Source organism: Delphinus delphis, chromosome 2 (genome assembly GCF_949987515.2).
Source record: "Delphinus delphis chromosome 2, mDelDel1.2, whole genome shotgun sequence".
NCBI classification, from domain to species: Eukaryota; Metazoa; Chordata; class Mammalia; order Artiodactyla; family Delphinidae; genus Delphinus; species Delphinus delphis.
In genome coordinates, this window is record NC_082684.1 from 167,154,820 (window position 1) to 167,178,102 (window position 23,283).

Genomic DNA, 23,283 nt, shown 5'->3' on the forward strand with positions numbered 1-23,283 from the left:
ATAATAAATAATCAAAATAGAATAAACTGTCCATTTTGTAGTTTTAAAATGGTATCTATCCTAGAAATATAATACAGTGGTCACTTAATAAAGAACAAAGTCATATTTCTGCTTTTGTGTTTGATTCATTAGGAAGCTAGAGACATTATTCTCTGAATCTTAAGGGCTCCTCTAAGAAAACTCTCCAGAGGTTCTTGTGTGACCCTATGAGCTACGAGGAATTTTACGTTGACTTTCAAAGCCACAGAGGAGGTGGCATGAAGATGCTTGATTCTTCCTCTCACTTTCTCTTCAAAAAGCAACCTTCCGGTATTCTCAAAAATAGAAAAAGGGAAAATTATCATTTGGGTACATTGAACTATGTACACTGCGACCAAGGTATACTTTTTTGGCACAAAGATGATAATGATAAAATTATAAATCTCTTATTCTGACTTGTATGAGTCAACACTATAAATATATGAGAAAACAGAATCACCATAGGCGCAGATTAAAGAATTAGAGGTTAAAGATGAAAGAAACAGACCTGATAAAACTGAAGCTATGGCAAGCATCAGATCTAAAATGTAATAATAACAGCAAACACATATAACAGTAACTATGAGACTTCTCTGTGCCTTTTCTTCATTCCACGCGTGAGGAAAGGCACAGAGAAGTTACGTAGCTATCAAACTCATCCAGTTTGTAAACGGCAGAGCCTAGATTTGAAGTCAGGCAGTCTGGTTCTAGAATTCATGCTAACATCAATGGGTTTAATATTTTATAGACATAAAAGAAAGCTTAAAATGTGATGCACACAAAAGGGATCTCAAAATTGACTACGCTGTTTTGAAACAACTAAACAGAACGTTTAGAAATGAGACATGTGAAATTTATTTAAAACTGGACAGATTTTTTAAATTTAACAATCTTTAAGTACCCATTATTTCTAAGAGTATCTTTGATATACATTTTGCAAGTAATGTGTGGCAGGCACTATATTTGGAAGAGTATCTCATTTAAATCTAATAACCCTTATAGCAGATATTATTATCGTCATCGTTTATACAAAGGGAATAAATTCAGAGACGTTAAATAATTTGTCCAAGTTTATGTATCTAGGAAGTATAGAGTTGGTTTGACTTCCAAATGCATGTTCTTTTCACTCATAATCTCCAGAAAAAGGTAAACAGCATATATGACTTCAGCTAGAAAAGTTAAATATTATCTGTGTATACGAGTGAAGTTAGGCCAATGGAAACATTTACAAGAGATCCCTGCCAGACACGGCCAAAAAGAGAGGGGTAATGTATAGAGTAGGTAAATTTTTTTTTGGCGGTACGCGGGCCTCTCACTGTTGTGGCCTCTCCCGTTGCGGAGCACAGGCTCCGGACGCGCAGGCTCAGCGGCCATGGCTCACGGGCCCAGCCGCTCTGCGGCATGTGGGATCCTCCCGGACCGGGGCGCGAACCCGCGTCCCCTGCATCGGCAGGCGGACTCTCAACCACCGCGCCACCAGGGAAGCCCTAGAGTAGGTAAATTTTTAAAAGTCAGAACCAGGGACTTCCCCGGCCGTCCAGTGGTTAGGACTCCGCGCTTCCACCGCAGGGGGCACAGGTTCGATCCCTGGTCAGGGAACTAAGATCCTGCGTGCCGCACGGCAGCAAAAAATTAAATAAGTAAATAAATAAATAAATGTCAGAACCAATTAAGCCAGTTATAAATGGATGGCATTTAAATATATATATTAGAATAAGTTTCAAGCCATGCAAAGTTCACCAAAACAATTTTTATTTCCAGTGTTTAATTGGGTATGCACACAGGCATGACACAGGTTTGGATCCATTAAGTCCTCATGCAGAATTATATTCTTCTCCATAAAGAAGCCAGTTCCAGCCAGGTCACTATCTACACACCTATGTTACAACATTTATATCAAATCTGGTATCTGAAGAAAAGATACACATATAATATGTTCATTTAAGTTACGTATTTTACAGAAAGATTAAAAATTCAAGTCACACAAAACTCAAAAACTGTATTAAAAGTTTGAATAGAAAACTCAGAGATCCACCTGGAATGACTAGAGAATGGAAGTTCTGTATCTACCTGTGTTAAAACTGGTAAATGTGATGAAATTTGTTACCAATAAAACGCATTTGTTTACTCAGTGTAAGTTATCTAATTTTAACAACATGGCACCCTAAAAACCAAATGTATTTTTATGATGAGGCACTTTTGTTAGTGATGAAACCAAAAGAACACATTGGCTGCATACTAATGCCAGCTATTTTCTTCAGTAATGTTGGGTGTATGCACTATGGGGTGAGTCGCAACAAATAACCTTGCTCATTTGTATACAACTATCCAATATATTTTTAAATATATATATATGTTCTTCTGGCTGTAGTAATGCACTGTAAAGCTATTTCACAGTGCAAAGTGATGAAACCAGCCCAAATGAAGGCTGCATAATAACAATTCTGGTACAAGAAAATATTTACAGAGTTATGGAACGTGTAACAGTAGCTTTTATTCGCTGGAGTGGACGTGCCCCCAGTTTAAAGACAGGGATGGAACTGTGCTTTGTTGCCTGGGGTTTCGGACAGTTGATGAGGTTGGGCCGTCGCTGCAGAACTGGCGTTTTGGCTCGTGTTCTGGAAGCTTTCTCCATTGATTTGGTCAGGTGGCTGTGGTGGTGTGGAAAGAGGGGGCCTGTTAGTTGAAGCCAGGGTGCTGGGAGAACTGTCTGCATCGGACTGAGAAGACAGGGCTGGGTCCGTGGTGGGTATTTCTAATGTGCTCAGGCTCTGGGGCTGGGGGTCCCCCGCGTCCCCTCTGCTCAGGTCAGCCGTACTGGTGCGTAGCCGCTCCCTGGCCAGCCAGTCTGAGATGGACAGGTCCTGGGCTGAGCATTTGGGCTTCAACCGTGTCACAGCTGAAAGTTCGGATTCTCTGTCCCCACTCTGCTCCTGCGCTTTCCAGAAATTCAAAACACTGATTTCAGTAGCATCCCTGTGCCCTCCCAGCGTGTGTCTGCGCTTGATGTTTTTCCTTTTGGCAGGATCTGCGTTGGTTTTTTGATTTCCTACTCCAAACATGTCATCTGCCGGTGCTTTGGGCCTCAGTTTTAACCGATCAGCTATTTTCGTTTTCCAGGTGGGCTCCTGTTTCTCGGATTCGCTTCTGGCTGGTGGTGTCAGTAAACTCCCCGTCGATTTTCCTTTTTTCATCACCTCGAACACTTTCGTGATGGAAGGGGCTTCTTTCTCATTCTTGGCATCTCCTAGAGCCGCGCTGTCTGACTTGAATCTGGCGGATTTTTTCCTGGACAGAGTGTCACACTCAATCAGCTTATGGGAACTGAAGAGCTGTCTCCGGCTCTCTAAACTCGGTGTTAAACTCCCCTCCGTACAGCTGACTTCACTGCCTTCGGAGTCCCGCCGGCTCGTCTTCGTGGCCTCGTGCAGCTTTCCACGGAGGAGCCTCTCGGAGGCCAGCGCGGCGGGGAAGACGGGGAAGTCGCTCTCGCTGTCCGTCTCCACCGGCCGCCCCTCGCTGACCAGCTCGCTCCTCTCGTCGTCGGCGTCGTCGCCCCTGCTCTCGGCCACCGACTGCACTTCGGGGCTCAGCCGGCTGGAGTCGAGGCCGGTCACGGAGGGGGCGGGCGACGTCGCCGAGCAGTCGGCGGTGATGGTGCCGACACTGACCAGAAACTCGCCGACTCTGGGTTCGGGGCTGGTGGATTTCTTGGTGGAAAACCTCGCCAGAGCGCCGGAATCGGGCCCCGTCTCGTCCGGGTGGGAGGCCTTCTGGGCCGCGAGGGCTCTGGGGCCCTCTTTCAGGATGGCCAGGCGACAGCTCGGGGTGGGCGACCTGCTCTGCTTGGCGCCCTGGGGGGCCGGGGGCTCTGCGCCCTCCCCCCGCAGGGCTCGCTGATCAGCTCTGGCCGCGCTGCCGTCCTTCTTCGCGTGATTTTCTTTGCAAGCCACGGTCCTTTGTTTCCTGCCCGGTGTCTCGCTCTCTTTTTTGGACTCTTCTTTAATATCGTTGTGACCCTGCTCTGCATTTTCTTTCTTAAAAAACACATTGTCCAGTTCGTCTTCCGAGCTGCTGGGCTGTGCTTTTTCTTTTGGTTTCTTCCTCTTGCGACTGGCGGCCGCGAAGATGGACGACACAAGCAGGTCCCTGCTATACTGATCTTTTCCGGATCCCCAAGAACCCTGGGGAGCAGAGACACGAGACTTTGAACATAAGAACGTTATTGAGTTCACTTTCTGAAAAGGTCCCCCCCACCCCGCACCAATATTTCTTTTGCTTTTTGTGTGTGTGTGTGTGATTTCCATTGCTTTGGTGATTATTTTTTATTTCATTTTTTAACTGAAATATAGTTGATTTACAATGTTGTGCCCATCTGTGCTGTACAGCAAAGTGACTCGGTTATGCACATATAGACACTCTTTTTTTTCACATTCTTTTCCATGATGGTTTAGCACAGGAGATTGAATATAGTTCCCTGTGCTGTACAGCAGGACCTTGTTGTTTATCCATCCTCTATATAACATTGAATCGTTTGCATCTGCTCATCCCAAACTCCCACTCCTTCCCTCCCCCTCCCCCAAGTATTTCTTAACCACTAAAGCTAAGTAATAACAGGGTGTAGTTTTTATGCCCCCTTTTAACTTGTACCTAAGATAACTTCTTATTTTTATTTAATCTGTCCCATTTCTTGCCTGGTGGTATTTATCTGCCATGTCATAGCTGACATACACCTGTCTTTCAGGGACACCTTCTGTGCTTGGGGCCCTCTCGCACTCCTATTCTTCTTGACTTCCCTCCATCTACAGACCGTCCCTGCTTCTGCTACCCTCAGAGGGTCCTCAGGTTCCTTCCTCTGGAACACGGATCTCATAAAGAGTCAATATTCTGACTGAGTAGAATATAATATTCTGACATTGGTTAAAATTTTATGACTAGCTTCAATCTTCCAATTACAGCTATCACATGATACAGATACTGTATCAGATAAGCTGATTAAGATAAGGGAGCTCCTGGGTTCTCGTTAGTTCAGGCAGGCTCGATCTGCAGAGACTGGCCTTAGGTAAATCAAGTTGGCACTGTCTTCACTGATCTCAAGTAACAACCAAATCATGAAGTTCAAAACACATAAGGTCAATTAAAGACCTGAAATCCTTACCATAGAAACACTGCAGTGCCCTGTATTGAGAAAGTGGCAGTGCGGCCAATTGGCTTTGTCAGCTACGCCTAATAGGTTCTTGATGATGACTGTTTAAGTGTTCGTCAGGTACCTACAGGCTAAGTAAATTCGGGTCGGGGAGGGGGCGGTGTCGATAAACACTAGCTGGTGTAACACACACCATTTAAGTCAAGCAGGCAGGCAGGAAGTATGCAGAGTAACAGAAACTGAGTGATAGTTTCTCTGTTGTCATAAAAATCTTAGACAAGCTAGAACTACTATACTGAAGTCTTGAAAATTACAGTAAAAATTCAGGCTTTTGTATTAGAAAGGATTCACCAAAATGAAATCACAGATTGATGGAACTTTGTTTTTATAAGTTATAAAGGATTTTATAATTATACAGGACCTTTCTAAGGGTTATTCACATTTAACACATTCTGTTGAAGACCGTAGGGGATGATGGCTGTGACTGAGCTCTGAATTAGAAGACCTGGTGTTCCTTCCCTAGCTTGCTGGGTATGACACTGAGCAAGTGATTCACTTTTAAACACCTCAACTTCATTGTTGATTTAAGTGAGAAGAAATTCGATTATACTATCTTTAAGATTCCCAACGGTTCCCTTTAAAATTCGATGTTTCTGTGATCACTATGTGTTGGAGCAAATGACTATATTATTTTACAACTGAAAAAAACTGTTACGAAGGATTATATCATTTGGACATCCATTATATTATAGGTGTAATACAAACACCACCATAATTTACTTAAGATGAAGAGACTGCTATAACCACAGGCTAAGAAATATGCATCTAGTAAGAGGAAAGGAGGGAATTGCAAACAGGTATGAAATCTAAAACCTAAAAATCTAAATCTAAAATCTCATATTCTGGCAAAAAGAGGTGGGAAACTGTTCCAAAGTAAAGAAGTCTAAGGAGACATGACAACATAACGCAAGGGGCGATCCTTGAGTGCATCCTATATACAGGAAAAGAAAAAACAACACACATTATTGGGACAACTGGCGAAATGTGTGTAAAAACTGTACGTTAGAAATAATGATGCATTGTACTCATGTGAACTACCAGAATACAATAATTATGCTGGCATTACATAGAAGAATCCCCTTGTTCTCCAGAGATGCACACTGAAGCATTTAGGGGCAAAGTGTTACCATGTCTATAAGTTAACTCTCAAAGGACTCAGAAAAAAAAAATTACATATATATCAAGATTTACCAACTGATAAATCTAGGGCAAAAGGTTTGGGTGCTATTTTACAATTTTTCAAAATGAAAAGTTGGGGTAAAAAGATGGTAAAAATCACAATATAAGTGATAGCAAATGACAGATCATTCAATATTTTATGATATTTTCTGCAAGAAATTCAATTCTAATTTAGTCATATGTGATCCCATTATGTTTAGAAATGATATGTAATGATACGTATGTCTCATTTCCAAATAGAACATCTGAACAAATTTATTGACAATTCTACTTGCTACAGTCTCAGAGGAGCAAAGCTGGCACAAACTGAATTAATGAAGGACTTTCGAACTGAATGTCTTAAAAACTACTAAAAAGTGTACGCTGGTGGTGGTGTCAACAGAACACAAATTATGTAAACAAAAATTGATTATAAAAACAAAGTTAGGGACTTCCCCGGTAGTGCGGTGGTTAAGAATCCGCCTGCCAATGCAGGGGAACACGGGTTTGAGCCCTGGTCCAGGAAGATCCCACATGCCGCAGTGCAACTAAGCCCGTGCGCCACAACTACTGAGCCTGCGCTCTAGAGCCCGCGAGCCACAACTACTGAGGCCCGTGTGCCTAGAGGCCGTGCTCTGCAATGAGAAGCCACCACAATGAGAAGCCCGCGCACCGCAACGAAGAGTAGCCCCCGCTCGCAGCAACTAGAGAAAGCCCGCAAGCAGCAACGAAGACCCAGTGCAGCCATAAATAAATAAATAAATTTATTAAAAACAAAACAAAACAAAAAAAACAAAATGAATGATCTTGTTGAAAAGAAGGCAAGAATATATATTTTCATAAAAAATGTATAATAATAATAAAGTCTATATTACTACTGAAATGTTTACAGAATGAAATAAAATGTTTGGGATTTGCTTCCAAACAGTCCCGAGGGACTTCCCTGGTGGTCCAGTAGTTAAGACTCTGAGCTTCTACTGTAGGGGACACGGGTCCCATCCCTGGTAGGGGAACTAAGATCCCACCTGCTGCGAGGCCAAAAAAAAGACCAAAAAAACCAAAAGTCACGAAGAGGAGGAAAGTGGGCGGGCGCATATGAGACAAACTTGGTCATGTGTTAATTGTTGAGCGTGGATAATAAGGGCTCATTATATTATTCTCTCTGCTTTTGCATATGTTAGAAAATTTTCACATTAAGAATGAGGGGGTAAATGCCTACTTCTTTGAATTATGCTAAACTACACTGAGATAAATCCAACACCCCACCTCACCATCCAGTATTCCTCTATCATATTCTATTTTAAGCATTCATTTTTCCCTTTATAAGACTCTGCTGGTCTGTCATCAGACACAGACACGGGTGCATCTGCATACCAAGCCACAAAGCAATTCCCCTCTGAAATATTCCAAACTGTACAAAACAATTTACCTTAGATTTTGTTGAGTCACTAGTAGCTGAATCTGTGAGAAGTTAAAGAAAACATGGTCAGTATTGGTCAGATTCTTTACTGCTTTCAACAAACAATGCAAAACTTATGGAAAAGACAGGCACAGAACAAAATGTGAAAGCAAAACTCAAAAACAAGAGAACACAGTGGATAGTCAGAGCTCACAAAGATGCAGGCTGCACCACAGAAAGCCACCGCCATGAAAGGATGCTGTGAATTGTAGGCAGAATCAGCTCAATGATAGGGATGGCAAAGGAGCCCTGTACTAAACGAAACAGAAACACTAGTGTTTATTAAATGTGCTAAGCGTTCAATCTAGCAATAAAGCAGCTTGAAGACCTTTGGAAGAACTGCACTATGTACCACATCCTGTATCTGAAACTGATACACAATGTAGAACGTTTAGGATTGTTGGCTGCCCTCGCTACAAATTGAGATGCTCAGACTCAGTGTATTTATGTTGATTTTTGTCAGACTGTCAATGTTAAATTTTAGAAGCGTATACTGTGTGCGTAAGGATGCATTAGGATAACCCTGCTTCTAGGTCACTTTGACGTTACGTTAAATCATGCTGATCTCTGTACTTTGGACCCCGGTTTCACATCTGTGCAGTCAGGGATCCTTTAGACTAGTTAAATTGCTACCAGTTTTCCAATTATTTATTAACAAATGCTATTATGGAAATGGAAAAATGGAGAGCATCATTTTACTGTCTGGCAAAAAACTCAGATTATACAAGTATAAAGAGGGTAGGAAGGGGCTAGCACTCTTCAGGACAACACCAATTTGGAAATTTTCTCTTTCAACTTCAGGGAAATGGATTTTCAGAATTAATGAGCTGAGCCCCATGCCACGCCCCTTTCAACACATGGCTCAATGCTTTATGACTTTAAGAACTGGTAGACCATACCATGCTATTTCTCCTCACGGTCTGCTTCAGAAATAACAAGAAACAGCAGAAAAACCTTTAAGAAAGTAGTAGTGATCTGTTTACAATAATCGTAAGCGAAAATGTACACCACAGATCAACTCGGTTTGCATTTACAGGAATCGGGGGTTTCTGCAGACAAGGCAGCTACAGTGTGGACAGCAGTCCTCCTTCTTCCTACAGTTCCAGCTGTCCATCAGGGACACCACGGAATCCACTAGCGACATGACCGTGTGATAGACTCCTCCCATCTCGCCTGTGCAACATCAGTATAGATTTGCCTGTGTCAGTAAGTGCTGGAAAGAAAACCCTTTAGGACTAAAACAAGAACTAGAGACAAAGGGAGAACATGGTGTAAAACATGCTAGGTTAGTGCAACAGTTTGGCAGGAGAAAATTTGCATCGAAAGAGCCTATTAGAACTGATACTTCACCGAACATGAGGGTGGCAATAGAAGACAGAAGAAAATGTCAAAGAAATTGACTTTTACGGTGACCTCTGTAGTGACAAGATAATATACTGCATTTATGGGAATGGTGCCCATGAGCATTTTACGTATTTAATTGGCTGCCTTTTCAACAGAACGTCCAGCTCAAGAGTAAGAACTACTCATACAGTCTAGACCATACTTTCTGCCATCACAGCAACCACATACTCAGTAGCGTGTATCTGTTTTACCTTGTGATGACTATTACATGGAAACTGTGAATTAAAAAAAAAGAACAAAACAGTGGTTTGCATGCTCATTTTCCCTCATATTTCCTTTCTGACAAGCATTACAACTCCATGCACTGCCAATGGCATTACAGTCACTGGAAGATAATTCAGATCAATCAGAAGAGGAAGATTACATTATTTTTATTAGTGGAAAGGGAAAAAAAGAAGAGGAAAAGGAAAAAAAATCATAGTGAATTGTTACTTATGATTGATTTGCTCTTTCATGTTATAAGAATTTAGCTTTTAACCTAGAGACCAATACTGCCCAGGCAAGAGTTACCTGATACATCTCCAGGGGAGACGCCTGTCCTTCCAATGTTGGTGAGTAAATGATCTATGTTTGGCACTGGCTGGGAGTCTACTGTGTTTTCCTCCTGCACTGTTGTCTATGGTTAATAAACAAAGATCTCTTCATCATCTCTTCAAAGATACTTTCTTTAAAATTCAAACAACATTTAGTAAAAGACACATTACTGAGTGGAGGACATATGCTTAATTATTTACATTATTTGCATATAATTAATTACCAAATAAGTATCATACTTGGATTTTCATTAGATCAGAAACTGAGGCGCTATAGACCTGCTTTCGGGGTGCAAAGCAGACAATAGCATACAAAGCAGGAAGGTGACACAGTTGTAGGATCAGGATCTTGTGTGTCCCAAATGAGAAGAACAGAGTACAAACGCTGACGGACAATACTTACAAGAGGTTCTTCAGCACCTTCTTCTGTGAAAAACCAGTCATGCTAAAATTTAAAATAAAAAAGGTGAAAAAGAGAAATTAAATAACCCCCTACAGAGATCTATATTTTGGAGGATAGCACAGAAAAAAAGGTAATTCTCTTAGGAAAAAAAAAAAAAAAGTATAACCAAATTCTGCCCTACCAACTATCAGCTGCTCATGAAAAAGAATGTTCTCGATGAGCCGAAGCCTGGACTTACGTGCTGGATAAGCGTCTCTACGATCTTGTACTGGTCTGGCATGTGAGTGACCATGTGCGTCATGTTATCTTCAGAGGTCCTCACAAGAGTTGGACCAAACACTATGGCTAGGTTTCTGGGTTCCATCTGCAACAGAGGATGATATTAGAAAATATCACAACTTTTCTTAAGAAAGTAGGCTTAAATTCCCATTGCATGTTTGGCATTTTACTTCTGAAAGACTCTTTTGATGAAAAATAATTCAAAGAATGGTTGACTGATGTGTGTAAAAAAAAATAATGCTTTTTCTTGCTTTAATGACAACATACAATACTTAATTGGCATTTGTTTTTTCCAGGAAGTCTTTGATTGAAAACAATTGATCTGGTTCAAAACTAGTATTACGGGAATTCCCTGGCAGTCCAGTGATTAGGGCTCCACACTTCCACGGCAGGGGGTACAGGTTCCATCCCTGGTCAGGGAACTAAGATCCCACAAGCCGTGCACCTCAGCCAAAAATAAGTATTAATAAAGCTGGATCAACTGACAAAAATATTAAAATCAAAGGGAATAAAACTTGCAAAAGAATAGGGAAAACCTCTCCCCTCAAAAACTAAACAAATGGAAAGAGATACATAAAAATTTCCAAATTTGCCTGAGTAGTACATTAAGATCATGAATATGTAAAAACTAATGTCTGAAAATATTCTTTTGATAAAAATTTTACTTCAACCAAGACTTCCAAAGCTTGTTGCTTATCCTTGTACCAATGAACACCTCAGTATTACATGCCTATATGTTTTTATGTTTCCTTCCATGATAGTTTGTACTCCTGTTTAAGTACCTGATTGTCAAAGGTGCGAACCTTTTGTTTTTCTTTGTTATATCTTATAAGTATCTGGTGTCATTTTTTGACCTTAGGATTTGATTAAAATATTAAATAACCAATCCCAAAAACATACTAGAAGGTAAAAAACCATTGTAGAACTCAAAAAAAAAAAAAAAATCAAACTGGTCTTGGGATCCACACCAAAAATTTAGTTTCCATCCATCACCAGACAGTTGATCCCCCTTACCCTTTCACCCTCCCCTGCACCCCTGCCCCTTCCCCTCTGGCAACCACTACTCTGTTCTCTGTATCTATGTGTTGTTTTTGTTTGGTTTGTTCATTTATTTTGTGTGTGTGTGTGTTTTTTTTTACTCCATGTGAGTAAAATCATACAATATTCATCCAAAAGATATTTCTTTAAACCAATCAGGAAAAGCTACACGTGAACGGACTACTAGATAATACGATGGAATAATAAATTTTGTTGTGTTTGATAAAGGTAATATGGTGGTATGAAAACAAAACCAAAACAATTTATCTGCTAAATCTAAATGAAACAAAACAAAAAAAGAAAATGTCTGTTGTTTTTCACTGTATACCATTTGATACATTTTTACTGTTGTTTGTGCAAATATTGCCCATTCAAAATATTAATATACAGTTGAAAAATAAAAGAAGTAAAATTTCTGACTTTTTCATTTTTCTTGCTGGATAAAGATGAAAGAAAATGTCTTGAAAAAACAACAGTTCATATTTTGGGGATCTTTTGCTTTTAAGAGTGATCTTTAGCGGGACGTGGTCACCAGTATGATGTATTTTAGAGCTTCTGTTTAATTATAACCTATTTTTGACTATTTCGCATGAAGCAGTGAAGTACATCTTTTCAACTAAAGCCACTGAAAGTACATCTCTTCAATAAACAGTTTACACACCTTATTTTTTTCTGAATTTTCTGCCACTGTCTTCAGATGAGCCGAAAGAAACTTGAGTGTTTCATAATGATGTTCGGGCAAATCATGAATCTGAAACATATTATTTTCATGATGGATTTAAATGCTGAACTTTTGTTGTACCTCCAAAAATATAAAATAATACCTACTAGTCTTTTTAATGTTTTCAGACGATCTAGAGGATCTTCCTTACGATTGGCTTCAATAAAGTCGGCATATTTATCTGACAACAGTAAGAACAAAAAAAAAAACAAATTCATCTTAAATTGTTTAGGTGAGCTGTAATCTAGTTTCCCTTTAAGGTTCAATTTCAAACCACAATTAAAAAGAAAAAAATAGTAGGGAAGACCCCAAATAGCCTTTGAAATGTTGTCCTAAAACTACTATAGGGGCTTCCCTGGTGGCACAGTGGTTAAGAATCCACCTGCCAATGCAGGGGACACGGGTTCGAGCCCTGGTCCAGGAAGATCCCACAGGCCACGGAGCAACCAAGCCCGTGGGCCACAGCTACTGAGTCTGCGCTCTAGAGCCCATGAACCACAACTACTAAGCCCGTGTGCCACAACTACTGAAGCCCGCGTGCCTAGAGCCCGTGCTCTGCAACAAGAAAAGCCACCACAATGAGAAGCCCGCGCACCACAACGAAGAGTAGCCCCTGCTCGCTGCAACTAGAGAAAGCCTGCGCAGCAACGAAGACCCAACGCAGCCAAAAATAAATTTATAAAAAATAAAATAAAATAAAACTACTATAGTTTTTAATGATTCCTCTAGGCCTTATCAAACAAAGGGAATTCCCTAAAATGTGAGTTCTCTGAGGGTACAGCCTGTATTTACACAGTCTGTCCACTTTCTCTCCCCGCACTGCAACATCTACTACAAGGTCTTATCTAAGTCAAATAGTTGGCTTGGCTGAAAAAATGCTTTTCTACTAATTGTACCTTATTATGCCTGAAGGCTTTTCACTGAGAACAATAATAACATATTTTCAACTCAGCTGTAAACGTGAATGAACAGGATAATATATATTTTTATTGAACTTTAACAACGTTTTATAAACTGTTTTTCACTGAAATGTATCAGGAGGAAAAAAAAATCCAAATGACAAAAAATAGGACATGATTGTGCTTTGTATACAAGTAAGAACTAAACAAAACCTCCTGTTTCTTTTGACAAAAATATTTTCCCCTGGTTCCATTTAATATGCTGTGGTTTCCCAACAATGTAATGTTCAACTGTTGCATCAGTGTCTTTGGTGGGGTTAACTCACCATTTGTGAAAAGTGGTTCAGGGAGTTTTCTGAAGAAGGATTTTAGTAAACTGCTTATCACATTCAAATCTCGCCATTTCTAGGTATGCAAAATAAAAATACCGTATTTTTGTAGTCAATACCACAAAGGAAAAAAACACAGACCAGTTATTCAAATAGAAATACACAAACTTACATCGTCTTGTATATCAATATCAGACATTCCCTTGTTGAGTTCCTCTTGCATACTTGAGATGGCTGCATTGTTTCCAGGAACTCTATAAATACCTGTATATTCAAGACCTCTTTCTTCAACTAATTTGCAACATATGTCAACTATTAATGGAATATACTGCAAAACAAGAAATAAACATTTTATTTAACACAGCATGAATGTTTATCTTCAGTTAGTAGATACATATCGTAGCTACAAGGCCCTTTTCATCCAAAAGGAAACAGTATATAAATTGTTGTTATTTGATACAGAGAAAATAAAGAATAGAAACACTGGAGAACTGGGAAGAGACAAAACCAGCAAGAGACAGTTGAGTCAGTGGAAAGAGAATGAATAGGTCAAGACTGAAAGAGGAGGCCCCACAGGGAGATAACAGTGTAAAGAAGAAACAAGAGCAAGTAGGGAGACTATGGCAACAGTTCAGTTGAATAAAAGAAGGGGGACGGGGAAGAGGAGGGGGAAAGAATAACATCCATCCACTCATGATATGAATCCTAACGTGGGCATTGTAAACACACACACACACACGCACACGCGCGCACACACACGCACGCACACGCGCGCGCACACACACGCACACGCACACACGCACGCACACGCACACGCACATTTACATTTATCACACTTTCTTAATCAGATTCTTGTTCCCATCCTTCTTTTAAAATGCTGAAAACAGAAACACACACGACTTGAAAATGACTTCTTACCAATAGTTTCAGATACATTCTTAGCCGTTGAATAATTATTCTATTTCAGAGTCAACACATTAGAAAAAAGCATTATAGATAAAATGACTCCATACACCCGTACAGGTCAGACATGCTTAGAGAAACTAAGGTCTGTTAAGAAGAGGAAAATACTCAACAGATGGACAGATACCCCCTGTGACCTGCACGGCTGTGTACTCGGGTCCTGTTATGACGACGGCTGAATTAATGGCTTTAGGAAATCTGGCGGGCTGGTGTCTTACCCGATTAGTATGAGCTGGTGGGCAGTCATCCAGTCTGACCCCGAACGTTCCTGTAGCAGTAGGCTTTTTTTCAAATGTCTTTCTCATAATACTTGGAATGCCTTTTCTCCATGTGCCTTTGTCTTTTGGGGGACTAGTGTCATCTTTTGATCGTTATTCAAAAGAAAATGACATGAAAAGAAAATAGAAACAAGAGTGTTTAAATCATGACTTTAAAGATCCTTTATCAATATTTATATAAATCAGAGCCCTGTACTATAAATAACATATCCTTTATGTATCAAACATATTCTATTCTATTCTCTTCCTGATATAGCACTCCTTTCAACCCTCCATATAATTTAGTACAAATCAATTCTGCTTCTTCACCCTTTGACAATCTGTACCATGATTTTCTTTAAAACAGTCAAGACAATAGAATTAATGTGACATCTTTACAGTGAGATTTTAGCAAAAGGAAACATAATGGTTTTATTTCAAAACGAAAGCATCTGGAGCCTCTGCATTTATCAAATTGGTACTTTTTGACATAGATGTATGTGTTGTATTTTCCTTCACTTGATCTTTATTATAAGAACTGGTGTGTTGGGCTTCCCTGGTGGCGCAGTGGTTGAGAGTCCACCTGCCGCTGCAGGGGACACGGGTTCGTGCCCTGGTCCGGCAAGATCCCACATGCCGTGGAGCGGCTGGGCCCGTGAGCCATGGCCGCTGAGCCTGCGCGTCCGGAGCCTGTGCTCCGCGACTGGAGAGGCCGCAACAGTGAGAGGCCCGCGTACCGCAAAAAAAAAAAAAAAAGAACTGGTGTCTTGGACCCCAGCTTAAGGGAAAGGCCCCACCAGCCTGGACCAGGCCCCCAGTGATCTCTGGGTTAGCTCACCCTGAGCTGAGGTCCGCAGAAAAGGCACAGAAAAACATGAAAACACCTTTAAAATCTCAATTTTATTTAAAAAAAAAAAAAAATTTTTTTTTTTTTTACTTAAGTATAGTTGATTTACTACAAACCCAATTTTAAATCCTAAATTTATCTAGGAATGCGGATATCAGTACCTTTACTGAGAAGCTTCCTTTCTGACTCCTCCTTGGGGGAGTGTGGACTCTGAGTCCGGGGCTCCGCTTTAGCACCAAGCAGGGTCTGCCGGATGCTGAGACTCTGGCGAGGGGTCTTTGGCAACTGCTCTGCCTTGCTGCTGAAAGAAAGGAACGTTTCTGACCAAGCACGGATTTTACGTCCCAGTTAACCTGCAGGCATGGTGGGATTCTCACCTCATCAGGCTGTTGTATTCTTTTATTCTTCGACTAATCAGATCCCTGTTAGTAACTCCAGTGTCCTACAGAATAAATAGAAGGTAAAATTAGAAAGTCAATTCTAAACTCCCTAAATAAGGATCCTACTCTTTCTGGGGGGCAGGGGGGAGCTCTATACTGTACTACTTTGCTTATTCAATACAGACTCCATGGAGTTGTTTTAAAAGCTCTATTCAAATCATGACCTAACTTCACTAAGTGACAAACGTTCAAGGGCCTCTGCCACCGCCAAGAGTTTTCTGTTTACTTTCTGTACCCCAGCAACACCTGGACTAGTACCAGCAAGTAGCCAGTGTTCAAACTTACTGAACTGATCTGGCGTTTTTAATAAATGACTGGGAAGCAGTGAGCCAGTTTTTTCTCTCACTAATACCAGAAAGAATGATCAGCGTTTCAAAATAATACAGTTGGATAAAAGATGGAATACTGCCAAAATGTGTTAATGATTAATTGATAGGAACAGTGAGACTGAGGGTCAATTAGTATCAGAAGTGACAGTTATATTATCAGAAGAAAAAAGCTCAAACCTGGTTTTATTAACCTCAACAGGTTAACCTCAATAATATGCTACATGGAAAACTCAGAGTTGACCACAAGGAGATGATTTTTTTTCCCCCTATTGGTTCCAATTATAAATTCACATGTGTTCGCAAGTATTTTTTTTACTTGTCTCGTTTTGGTCATAGTGAACGTTACAATTTACAAAGAATACAGACTTTATAAATTCTCGAATTCAAATAGATTCTTCTCATTTACCAACTGAAAGAGGATATGGTTAAGATCTAGAATAAGACTGCTTGACAATTCTGAGCTATGTGACCCTGGGGAAATTACTTAACTTCTCTTTGCCACAAAGTTCCCTTGTTTGAAACATGGTGATGATAATAAGAAGACACATTCATATGGCTGCTGAAATTAACTGACATAAAATGCTTAAAAGAGTGACTGCCATATGGTATATGCTCGGTGAATTATTACTTTCTTAGCTCTAAAACTTGGTGAAAACACCCGTGTCTCAGAATCAGATGGTAGTGATGATGCTATAATGGCTGACACGAAGTACATGTTCATGACCTACCAGGCACTGGGGTGCGTTCTTCATCAGCATCACTTCATTCAATTTCTAAAAAAGCCCTATGTCTCAAAGATGAAGTCATCTACTGCCCAGCAGGACACCTGGCATAGAGCAGGGGCTGATCAAACAGGAACTCCTTTGAACTGCTACTTAAAGCTGAAATCTACACCCAAGTTGTGATTCTCCCTGTTTACTTTGCCAAAACTCAGGTCTGATGTCTCTTTATAGCGGTGGTTGTAGAAAAAGGGCTGTATTGATATGGATCTGGTATTCGTTGTTCACAACAAACAAGGTAGAGTGTAAACTGTCAGACGAGAAAAAGTACAGGCGTTTTCCTATGTTCTAAGTTTTCATGACTTGAATTGGATATAATGGAAATGACAGAATTCGAGAACATAATTTGCATAACTTCATGGTTAATGTAGGTGTCCCTGCATACTGTATGGGAAAGTAGGGGGAAAGAACCTTGTGGGTTTTTTTTTTTGTCAAAACAACGGGCACGCAAATGAGAATAACGTCTAAGAAAAACTGCTGATGATATGAAAAAGGCACCCTTGAGCAAAATCTAGACTTAATCATTGCTGAATCTGCTCTGTAAAGTTTACAGTTATGTACACTTAAAAAAAAAATCTTGGGCTTCCCTGGTGGCGTGGTGGTTGAGAGTCCACCTGCCGATGCTGGGGACACGGGTTCATGCCCTGGTCCGGGAAGATACCACATGCTGCGGAGCGGCTGGGCCCGTGAGCCATGGCCGCTGAGCCTGCGCGTCCTGAGCCTGTGCTCCGCAACGGGAGAGGCCACGACAGTGAGAGGCCCGTGTACCGCAAAAAAAAAAAAACAAAAAAAAACTTCACTTAAAAAAAAAATCTTCACTACTGAAAGTTCTGCTGTAAAAAATAACTTGATGGTTGTGAGTCAGAAACTCTCTTTATTAAAAAGAAAAAGTGGCTTATAACATGATTTCTGATACTACAAGTTTTCTTAGAAACCAATTACTGTATTACAGTAGGCTATATTATATTCTTGCCTGCATAATTTCATTAACAAGAATCATGCTATCAGGGTCTCTGCATTTACACAGCAATTTGTTTGGAGATGCATTTTCGCTGTAACTTAAGCCCACAACAACCCTGGTTTTGACACAAAGAAACAGATCTGGAATTATTCAGTCACAAAGGTAATGACCAGGACTAGGAACCTAGGTCTCTGCTCAGTGCTTCACTGCTTCTGAGAAGGTATGCAGAATGTATGAATAATCTGCTTTTCTAGGTCAGTAATGGTGATTTTCCCAATAAGTGAAAATAATATAATATAGGTACACTTGAGTTTTCCTTTTTTTTTGGCAGCACCGTGTGGATGGTAGAATCTTAGTTCCTCAAACAGGGATCGAACCTGTGCCCTTGGCAGTGGAAGCACAGAGGCCTAACCACTGAACTGCCAGGGAAGTCCCTGAATTTTCCTTCTGATCAACTATTTTTTTCTTTAATTAATTTATTTCATTTATTTATTTTTGGCTGAGTTGCGTCTTCATTGCTGCGTGCGGGCTTTCTCTAGTTGCTGCGAACGTGGGCTACTCTTCGTTGTGGTGCAGAACCTTCTCGCTACGGTGGCTTCTCTTGCTGTGGAGCACAGGCTCTAGGCACACGGGTTCAGTAGTTGTGGCTCGCGGGCTCTAGAGCGCAGACTCAGTAGCTGTGGTGCACGGGCCTGAGTTGCTCCGCGGCATGTGGGATCTTCCCGGACCAGGGCTCGAACCCGTGTCCCCTGCATTGGCAGGCGGATTCTTAACCACTGAGCCACCAGGGAAGCCCTGATCAACTATTTTTAAGTGAAGATAGCACGTTATGATTTTTTTTAAATGATGTATCAGATTCTTTCGGTCTCCTTTAAAAAGAAAATGTTGCGACAGCGTCGGTTTTATCAATGTCGTTTTGGACACTAACCTCCTCATTTAAGTTGCTGCTCTCCTGGATGCTCTTGATCCAGGCTAGCATGTCGTCCCTGTCTTCAGCCTGAAACAGGCACTCGCAGTCGGACGTGGTGAGTCGAAAGACATTTTTCCTCTTGGTCTCGCTGTAAGAGATGTCTATTAAGCAAGCGTTAACACTGATGGGCTGCTCCTCTTCAGACGGAGTCGTCTGTTCTCGTTTATCTTTGTACAGGTACAGCGAATGGCCCCGAAGTACAACATACATCTGCTTCCATGGTCGAATACTTCCACCAACTCGCTGGAGAACATGAGACAGATCAGGCATACTCAACACTTGGCTAAATCTTAGTGACAGGACAGATGCATCTAGCAACACTGTTAACACGCTTAAATGTATACCCAATGTGGCAGGTGCCTGCTTTACGTCAATATGTATTTGTTAGGGCAGGAAAGACAAAAAGCGTGGAACGTAAACCAAGTTGGGTAATGTATTCCTATCACAATCAAGGGCAATGAAATCTCAATTTTAATTGGGTTGAGAAAATAAAATGAATAAAGTTAATTAGGATAAAGCGAGTGTAGCAAAATATATAAAAAATGCTAAGGGAATAGAAAATAAGGAAAAAGGTCAGTCAGAAAAATCCTCTGAGTGAAAGCAAGGCTTAAGACAAGTCTTAGATCATGCAAATGACAAACACTGAAAAAACTAATCCCCAAAGCATATGCAGACGTAATGAATTTAGTTAACAAAACTGATCAACTTTATATGGTCAAGCAACAACATGCAAGATGGGTTTTCTAAAAGAAATTTGATACTCTTTTGACAGTATTAAAGTTTTCTTATAAATTAAGCTACACAAATATTGTACAAAATTTTCTGGTGAAGTTTTTCTTATATTGTTATCTACTTAATGAAGCATATATTGATATTGATATTCATTTAAATACCTCTATATTTATAAAATAAGGGGAAACAATAAAATTATTATAAAGGCAACTTGAAACTCTGCAAGCCAGAAGGAAGTGGCAGGACATGTTTAAAGTGATGAAAGGGAAAAACCTACAACCAAGATTACTCTACTCAGCAAGGATCTCATTCAGATTTGATGGAAAAATTAAAACCTTTACAGACAAGCAGAAGTTAAGAGAATTCGGCACCACCAAACCATCTCTACAACAAATGCTAAAGGAACTTCTCTAGGCAGGAAACACAAGAGAAGGCAAAGACTTACAATAACAAACCCAAAACAATTAAGAAAATGGTAATAGGAACATACATATCGATAACTACCTTAAATGTAAATGGATTAAATGCTCCAACTAAAAGACATAGACTGGCTGAATGAATACAAAAACAATATCCGTATATATGTTGTGTACAAGAGACCCACTTCAGACCTAGGTACACATACAGACTGAAAGTGAGGGGGTGGAAAAAGATATTCCATGCAAATAGAAATCAAAAGAAAGCTGGAGTAGCAACTCTCATATCAGACAAAATACACTTTAAAATAAAGAGTATTACAAGAAACAAAGAAGGATACTACATGCTGATCAGGGGATCTATCCAAGAATACTATATAACAATTATAAATATTTATGCACGCAACATAGGAGCACCTATATACGTAAGGCAAATGCTAACAGCCATAAAAGGGGAAATTGACAGTAACACAATCATAGTAGGGGACTTTAACACCCCACTTTCACCAATGGACAGATCATTCAAAATGAAAAAAATTAAGGAAACAAAAGCTTTAAATGATACATTAAACAAGATGGACTTAATTGGTATTTACAGGACATTCCATCCAAAAACAGCAGATTATACTTTTTTCTCCAGTGCTCATGGAACATTCTTGGGTCACAAATTAAGCCTTGGTAAATTTAAGAAAATTGAAATCGTACCAAGAATCTGTTCCAACCACAACGCTATGAGACTAGATATCAATTACAGGAAAAAATCTGTAAAAAATACAAACACACAGAGGCTAAAAAATACACTACTAAATAACCAAGAGATCACTGAAGAAATCAAAGAGGAAATCAAAAAATACCTAAAAACAAATGAAAATGAAAACACGAGGACCCAAAACCTATGGGACGCAGCAAAAGCAGTCCTAAGAGTGAAGTTTATAGCAATACAATCTTACCTCAAGAAACAAGAAACATCTCAAATAAAAAACCTAACCTTACACCTAAAGGAATGAGGGAAAGAAGAACAAAAAAACTGCATAGTTAGCAGAAGAAAAGAAATCATAAAGATCAGATCAGAAATAAATGAAAAAGAAATGAAGGAAATGATAGCAAATATCAGTAAAACTAAAAGGTGGTTCTTTGAGAAGATAAACAAAACTGATAAACCATTAGCCAGACTCATCAAGAAAAACAGAGAGAAGACTCAAATCAACAGAATTAGAAATGATAAAGCAGAATTAACAACTGACACTGCAGAAATACAAAGGATCATGAGAGATTACTACAAACAACTATATGCCAATAAAATGGACAACCTGGAAGAAACGGACAACTTCTTAAAAAAGCACAACCATCCGAGACTGAACCAGGAAAAAGTAGAAAATATGAACAGACGAATCACAAGCACTGAAATTGAACTGTGATTAAAAATCTTCCAACAAACAAAAGCCCAGGACCACATGGCTTCACAGGCAAATTCTATCAAAGATTTAGAGAAGAGCTAACACCTATCCTTCTCAGACTATTCCAAAATATAGCAGAGGGAGGAACACTGCCGAACTCATTCTACGAGGCCACCATCACCCTGATACCAAAACCAAAGATGTCACAAAAAAGAAAACTACAGGCCAATATCACCGATGAACATAGATGCAAAAATCCTCAGGAAAATACTAGCAAACAGAATCCAACAGCACATTAAAAGGATCATACACCACAATCAAACAGAGTTTATCCCAGGGATGCAAGGATTCTTCAATATATGCAAATCAATCAATGTGATAAACAATATTAACAGATTGAAGAAAAACCATATGATCATCTCAATAGATGCAGAAAACACTTCTGACAAAATTCAACATCCATTTATGATAAAAAAAAAACCCTCCAGAAAGCAGGCATAGAGGGAACTTACCTCAACATAATAAAGGCTATATATGACAAATCCACAGCCAACATCGTTCTCGATGTTGAAACACCAAAACCATTTCCACTAAGATCAGGAACAAGACAAGGTTGCCCACTCTCACCACTGTTATTCAACATAGTTTTGGAAGTTTTAGCCACAGCAATAAGAGAAGAAAAAGAAATAAAAGGAATCCAAATCGGAAAAGAAGAAGTAAAGCTGTCACTGTTTGCAGATGACATGATACTATACATAGAGAATCCTAAAGACTCTACCAGAAAACTACGAGAGCTAATCAATGAATTTGGTAAAGTTGCAGGATACAAGATTAATGCACAGAAATCTCTTGCATTCCTATACACCAATGATGAAAAATCTGAAAGAGATATCAAGGAAACACTCCCATTTACCATTGAAAAAAAATAATAAAATACCTAGGAATAAACTTACCTAAGGAGACAAAAGACCTGTATGTAGAAAACTGTAAGACACTGATGAAAGAAATTAAAGATGATACAAACAGATGGAGAGATATACCATATTCTTGGATTGGAAGAATCAACATTGTGAAAATGACTACAGTACCCAAAGCAATCTACAGATTCAATGCAATCCCTATCAAACTACCAATGGCATTTTCCCCAGAACTAGAACAAAAAATTCCACAATTTGTATGGAAACACGAAAGATACCGAATAGCCAAAGCAATTTTGTGAAGGAAAAACGGAGCTGGAGGAATCAGGCTCCCTGACTTCAGACTATACTACAAAGCTACAGTAATCAAGACAGTATGGTACTGGCACAAAAACAGAAATATAGATCAATGGAACAGGATAGAAAGCCCAGAGATAAACCCACGCCCATATGGTCACTTTATCTTTGATAAAGGATGCAAGAATACACAATGGGGAAAAGACAGCCTCTTCAATAAGTGGTGCTGGGAAAACTGGACAGCTACATGAAAAGAATGAAATTAAAACACTCCCTAACACCATACACAAAAATAAACTCAAAATGTATTAAAGACCTAAATGTAAGGCCAGACACTATAAAATTCTTAGAGGAAAACATAGGCAGAACACTCCATGACATAAATCACAGCAAGATCCTTTTTGATCCACCTCCTAGAGAAATGGAAATAAAAACAAAAATAAACAAATGGGACCTAATGAAACTTAAGCGCTTTTGCACAGCAAAGGGAACCATAAACAAGATGAAAAGAGAATCCTCAGAATGGGAGAA

The 23,283-nt window shown here is 39.8% G+C and overlaps 1 protein-coding gene across 5 annotated transcripts in view; it reads right to left on the reverse strand.

The window, feature by feature from the left end:
- Positions 1-873: 873 nt before the first annotated feature.
- The window catches only part of ARHGAP21 (Rho GTPase activating protein 21), a 128,412-nt gene continuing 106,002 nt past the window's right edge, over positions 874-23,283 (reverse strand). For 3 of the 5 annotated variants that reach the window (XM_060006214.1, XM_060006211.1, XM_060006212.1), the window contains 13 exons: positions 18,952-19,236; positions 15,892-15,956; positions 15,676-15,815; positions 14,629-14,771; positions 13,620-13,775; positions 13,445-13,523; positions 12,327-12,400; positions 12,160-12,249; positions 10,420-10,545; positions 10,182-10,223; positions 9,756-9,861; positions 7,812-7,843; positions 874-4,202 (listed from right to left, as the gene is read on the reverse strand). In XM_060006214.1, the coding sequence (XP_059862197.1) occupies positions 2,541-4,202; positions 7,812-7,843; positions 9,756-9,861; positions 10,182-10,223; positions 10,420-10,545; positions 12,160-12,249; positions 12,327-12,400; positions 13,445-13,523; positions 13,620-13,775; positions 14,629-14,771; positions 15,676-15,815; positions 15,892-15,956; positions 18,952-19,236 (3,000 nt within the window). In that variant the 3' untranslated portion in view covers positions 874-2,540. The remainder of the gene's footprint in view (positions 4,203-7,811; positions 7,844-9,755; positions 9,862-10,181; positions 10,224-10,419; positions 10,546-12,159; positions 12,250-12,326; positions 12,401-13,444; positions 13,524-13,619; positions 13,776-14,628; positions 14,772-15,675; positions 15,816-15,891; positions 15,957-18,951; positions 19,237-23,283) is intronic. The other 2 variants (XM_060006215.1, XM_060006213.1) reach the window with 1 other exon arrangement.